At 40.0% G+C, this 6,083-nt stretch overlaps 1 protein-coding gene across 1 annotated transcript; it reads right to left on the bottom strand.

Moving 5' to 3' along the window:
- Positions 1–507: 507 nt before the first annotated feature.
- Positions 508–5,575, bottom strand: neu1 (neuraminidase 1). The gene is made up of 6 exons (XM_068332295.1): positions 5,369–5,575; positions 4,915–5,104; positions 3,432–3,694; positions 3,084–3,266; positions 2,408–2,627; positions 508–1,546 (listed from the first exon to the last, which is right to left on the bottom strand). Exons 1-6 carry the CDS (start codon positions 5,456–5,458, stop codon positions 1,326–1,328), a joined length of 1,167 nt encoding a protein of 388 aa, XP_068188396.1. The 5' UTR covers positions 5,459–5,575; the 3' UTR covers positions 508–1,325.
- Positions 5,576–6,083: the final 508 nt, after the last annotated feature.

The raw sequence follows: 6,083 nt of genomic DNA, 5'->3' as shown, positions 1-6,083 counted from the left end.
ACTTATTTGCATAACATCATTGATTGGATATGAAACTGTAAAGGCGTAGACAGTTTGAACTGTCATTTGTTTCCTGTTTGTTGGAACATTAACACGACCGATGACTTTCAAACATTTCATTCAATAAACCCTGAAGGCCGCAGAGAATTATTTCATTTGCAAAAATTCATGTAACAACTTTTGTTTTTGCAATATTCTTCCGCACATTAATTAACATCATTTACTTAGTTAAAAGTTCCAAAATATTTGTTTTAAAAGCAAAACAATAAGTAAATGAAGTTATCTATGGATGACATCTTTTATCCACAAAAATTCTACTTCAAATCTATCAGTATGTGACATGTCCTCCATTCCTTTGGTGGCTTGAGAACACAGTATTGTATCCTGCATTGTTTCTGATATGTGCTCTAGAAGGTGAGAACATGGAGAACCACCTGAAAATCCACAGATAACTTTAGTCAAGCAAGTTTGAAATTTTTGAAATAAAAAAAAATCACTCATATGAGAAACTTTCATACATAGTTTATAAAGTCCTGAGTTCAGGAAGTGACAAGTACAAAAATAGATATGAATTCATCTTAGATTTGTAATTTTTTGGATTTTTTTTTTACACCATTTCCTTCTCTTAACAAGACACATTAGTATAGTACTATTACCCCTGAGATGAACACAGACAACAGGTCTATGATGATAAATTCATGGATCACCCTCAACTAAGGATAAAAAAGCCAAAACAGTAACTGACAGTTTTTTAAAGATTGAATTTCATATAATAGAGCAAATAAGAATTATTTCACATTAGCACTGGTTCAGTGAATCTGAGTTTGTGGGGGGTTGGTGAAAGACGATCTATGTGAGAGTTGCTCAAACATAAATAAAGCTACAAAAGACAGAGAAATTGATAAGACCATGACAGAACCTGATACTTAAGCATTGTTTCACTCTTATTTCCTGTAAAACGTTACCCTTTCAAACCTCTGATATTTAATCATGTGATGTAAGTCGCTTTGAAATCAACATACATGATCTGAAAAAAAAATCTTTTAACATTTTATTTTGCTCAGGAAGAAACATTGCAGCAAAGCAAATGTTTAGCAAGCACAGAAATATAAACTTGTAATTTCTTCAACTTGAGGGAGGAAAAAAAAGACAAAATAATAACATTGCACTCCCTCAATCAGTTCATCACAGGCTATTGGAAAATCCTGGTGCTGAGTTTCACTTATTGTCATCCCAGGAATATTGTGGTTGTTACCTCCTTCTTGGCTCCCTTTTCCCTGCAACATTGATTCTTGGAGACTTCCGTTCATCTCCTCCCACATGCCCTACCGGCCACCGTATAGGTGGATCTTGGCAAACGAGATGGTCTCGTCATAGAGCACACGGCCCTTCTCATAGATGACAAAGATGAACTTCTGGTCCTCTACAGAACCGCTGTCCAGTGACGTCATGCAGGAGTAGCCACTTGATCCTGCCCATATCTGCAGGACATTATTTTCCCAAGATTTGCCATGGGTCATCGACCAACGTAAGGTCAGGTTGATTCCTGCAAGGAATGAGACAAGAAGAGAATCATTCTTATTAACATAGTCAGAGTAAAATTATAGAGTGTGTTTGAGAAGGTTTATTCAAATACTGTACTGATGTACTATTATTGAAGCATTTCTATACTACAATCCAGGGTATTTGAGTTCCATTATGCTAACAGAAAATATTTAATTCCGCTAAAAAAAAAATACAAAAAAAGAATGTATAAATGATAACTCCCCAGGTCAAGAGTTCAGTATGTGTACAAAAATTAAATTCATCAGGTGTGATTTTAAAACTGGAGGGCAGGACTTCAAACCTGCCATAACAGATTCACATGATGTTACGTCTGCCAAAGCCAGATAAATCTTTCTTTGTATTTGTCAGTGAACTGGTGTCTTTACATCTGGAGTATGTGGTGATTTTCCCAGCGCTGTCGTACCACACACCATGTGTTCTACATCAAACAGCCTGGAGAAGGGAGCAGCAGTCGACAAAAGGGCTATAGAAAACTAGAGTTTGAGGAGCCAGAAGTAGGTCGACATTGTTTGTGCAATTATTCTGGCTGCCAGAAGGGGAAGACAAACTGCATTGAAAGAAACAACAAGAATCAAGGCAGTCACAGACTGCAATACCCCTCCTGAAAGTAGTACCTGACTAGTGAATAGCTTTGACCTTTTGGGGGTAGGTCTATTAGAGTAGCTCTATTGTATAAAAACTTTTAATTCAATAAAATAAGGACATGTAATACGTACACTTCTGAAAAAATTGTTGAATACATGATGGTAGTTTTGCATAATGATATTATTTAACTTCCATCGCCATGTACTGTATTAGTAGGTAAAGAAAAAAAACGAGATTGTACGTCTGTAGTTCTTACGGTCATGCTCGCTGGCAGGGTTGGTGAAAAAGAGCACTTCATCCTTCAGCAAAGCCCCAGCTGCCACAGCAGGATCCACCAGTGTGTAGTCAAAGTACAGATCCTCAATGGGCAGAGACTCTCCCCCGTCACGGCTGCGTATTACCATGCGACACCTGCAGTGGTAGTTGTTCTGGTTCCGCACATTGATGATGATGCTGCCATCCGGCATCTCAACTGGCTGAAAAGAATGTCAGAATAATTTAAAATGGGTCAGAATAATGAGCAAATAACCCCGTAGCCCAGGCTGGTTACCTCTCGCCTGTAACCAGCTGGGATAGGCTAGAGCCCGTGACCAATATTTCAGATAAAAGCAGCTGACGGTTATGGTGATTTTGTATTCAAGATGCTGAATGAATGGAATTTCAAAACAATACCTTGGGAGGATTACAGTGAAGGCAAAAAACAAAAAGGTAAAAATAGTTTCCAGATAGTTTTGAAATCCAAATTTTTCAGCTGCATTTTCTTTTGCCGTAAGAAGAGATAAGACATTCAGAAGAACTACATGGATGTAGGTACAAACGGATCATCTGTTAACAATCTCTGGACAGGTTAGTCGCTGGCCACCATAAAACCATAAATATAAGTCCTTTGTGCTGCATTCATAGGCTGCTTTACCACATATTTACTGAACTACCTGGCACTCATCGGGGTTGAAGTCTTGTTGCCTCTTGCGTTGGTTGAAAGGGATGCTTTTTAATGCGGCGCCGTTGTACCAGTTACGTCCGTGATCGTCGCTGAGGATGCAGAAAACTCCATCTCCCTCGACCGTACCGTGACCACACACCACCAACCGCCCCTTAGCTGGCTCAAGGTGCTTCTGTTGGGCAGAGACATAAAAACACGCATAAATGGCTAGCATCAAAGTAGCTTCCAACCACTGTAATACAACTAGGACATGAAAACAGCATAAAATTATTAGATTTAAACTGTACACTGTTTGACAACAAGGAAACCCCCCCAGTCATGGATTCTCACTCCACACCTGGATGCCAAAGCCCGGCCCAGGAGCAAAGGACTGAACTCCGAGCTGGATGGAGAGGTTTCTGGGTGCACTCCAGCTGAGGCCGTCATTCCTGCTCTCCACCATCATGGTACTCGATGGCTGGCATTGGAAGTGGTGGAAGCAGAGGGAGTAGATCAGAATAACGGAGCCCACCTCCTCGTCCACCACCACAGAACCCAAGTTCAGGCCATCTGCCTGGGCTCCATCATCGATGATGAAGGAGGTTGGGGACCAGGTGGTGCCTGGAGGAACAAGAAAGCTTTTAAATGCAAAAGCAGCTACTTTTTCATCCAAGTGGAGTCATATTTTTCACTTTTCTTGCTCATACTTGATTGACTCTTCTCATGATTGCAAGATACTGCTGCTGCCTAAATGCCTTATAAATAAAAGTTGATTGATTTTGGTTATGCAACTGAGACTTTCTCCAATACTCTCAGTCTATGACTTTTCCCCTCCCATGTTAATCTTTCCTGCAAATTTTCCTTCCTTTATCTTTTCAAGTAAGTCTTTTAAACAATGCACTTCTTCATTCTTCTTCACTGTATTCACCACCAAATGACTCAGTGTAAATGTATTGTTTTCATGCTTCCTTGTTTTTTTTACTGTTCAAACTTCACATGTACTTACTGCTGTTTATATTTTGTAATCATTAATGCTGGGTACTGGACTTCAATGCTTGTTTGGAACTTTCCAAAATGTGTCCTTAGTGTCAGAAACTGTCAGCACCACAAGGCTGGCCTCAGATCTGTGCTTATATTCAACTTTGTCTCTGCTTACACAGGTGTGCCAGGTTAAGAAGTTTGTTCAAGCCGCCTCACTGAAAGTTGTATTTAACAAATTCAATATTTAAGAACTTCCTTATTTTAAAAATAAGAAAAAAATAGCTGTTAGATTTTTTTTGATTTTTTTTGATTGTCAATAAAATATCTGCTTTGATATTTTAACTGAAATCAAGGTATCACGTTAGTGTCAGCATTAATAGATGTCAAACAGCCCAAACTATAATAGTTATTCATGTTTGTACTCTGTTAAACTTAGTTCTAGCCTTCCAAGGAAGCTCACCAGCCTCAGAACAGTTGCTCAAGTAAAATGAAATGCTATGACAAGGTCGACTTTCCCAACCAGCCGAGGCTGAAAGCTTTGGGAAGCTCAAATGATCACATTTGGACTTTTTCTTCTTCTTCCTATTTCAATACTTTTGAGTAGCTTGTGATTTTTCCTGATGAAAAAACAATGGATGGAATAATACCCTAAAAAGAAAGATGAAATGTCTTTACTTGGTGGGTTGAGCAGCGGTTTTCTGTTTTCCTGTTTGACTCTTGGTGCTATAAAGAAAGCCACTGAACCCTACTGCTCTGCATGATGCAGGTGTGTGTCTTCACTGGGGGCTTTGACCTGCTGCAGCGGTGAGTACAGGCAGTGGTGTGTTTCTGACACAGTGACACTCTGACGGTCGTCTTGCCTTTGTCTGTGGACCTCCGCAGCGCGATGAACTTTGCCCCCACGTCGCTGCTCGATGACTTCCTGGCCTCTGCGAACGCCAGCAGGCTGCCTTTGGGAGTGAAGGTGAGCAGGGGGATCCTGTAGGTGTCCACCTCTCCCTGGGCTCCGCTCACCCACAGCAGCTGCTCGTCATACAGCAAAGGGTTGATCTGACCGGGGAGAGGGGGAGAGGGGGAGGAAGACGAGCTGAAAACAGGAGTTGTGTACGGCTCATCGAGCGTCAGGTTAAAGGCGGTCATCAAACTCTATGGGGCATTTAGCGTGTGTTCATTATTAAAACCCAACCTCGTGGCCACAGACGCTGATTAAAAAAAAATCTGCATCACGTGTTGAAATTTTAAAGAACTAAGTTAACGAAGTTGGGAAGAACTAGTTTGTGACAGTAACAGCACCATCTTCACAGCTAGCTGTACCTGAGCATGACTGATGGCGCCTCCGCACAGAATAAACACAGGAGAGACGAGGAGCAACACCACAGCCAGCAGCTGGCCTCCCGTGTCCATGTTCGGTCCACGACCGGGACATAAAACCAACACTCTGTCCTGACTGACGAAACAACTACAAAGCTTTCAATCGTTAAGCTAATCAAACTTCCGGTACATGGTCGTGTTGAGCGATCACGTGACTCTAGTCACAATGCAAGTCACATGACTCCGGTCACCAATCAAAAATACTGGCGGTGCAATATTGAGATATCATAGTACTGTATATGATATACAGTACAGTATATACTTTATATATACATATATATGTTTGTGTATATATATACACACATACATACAGTATATATACATATATATGTGTATGTGTATATATACATACACTTTGTATATAATATATGAGAGAGATTTGATTTGATTTTTATCATCACGTTTATTCATAAAAGTCAAATTACAAAATAATCACGTCGACACAAAATCCAAAAGAGATTCACGTAATTTTCAATAGTACTGTGCGTTTCCTGAACGAAATAACATCAAACCTTTTAACATTTATCAAACTAAAAACACAGGCAAAAAAACAAAACAATTATCTGTTCACCACAGTCATGTGTTCTACAATCATGTCTTTTACTTTTTTCCGTAGTTTTTTCAATCTATAAAAGTCTGTCTGTAAAAACTGGCTCAC

This window comes from Antennarius striatus, chromosome 14 (assembly GCF_040054535.1).
Source record: "Antennarius striatus isolate MH-2024 chromosome 14, ASM4005453v1, whole genome shotgun sequence".
NCBI classification, from domain to species: domain Eukaryota; kingdom Metazoa; phylum Chordata; class Actinopteri; order Lophiiformes; family Antennariidae; genus Antennarius; species Antennarius striatus.
This window is presented reverse-complemented; position numbering and strand designations above follow the sequence as displayed.

What these genes read in the sequence shown, in the direction of transcription:
- neu1 (XM_068332295.1), bottom strand. Translation starts at nt 5,458, where the DNA reads ATGGACACGGGAGGCCAGCTGCTGGCTGTGGTGTTGCTCCTCGTCTCT. An exon ending in GCGCCATCAGTCATGCTCAG is followed by an intron (nt 5,105 to 5,368) that starts GTACAGCTAGCT and finishes CTCCCCGGTCAG; the next exon opens with ATCAACCCTTTGCTGTATGA. An exon ending in CCCTGCCAGCGAGCATGACC is followed by an intron (nt 1,547 to 2,407) that starts GTAAGAACTACA and finishes CATTCCTTGCAG; the next exon opens with GAATCAACCTGACCTTACGT.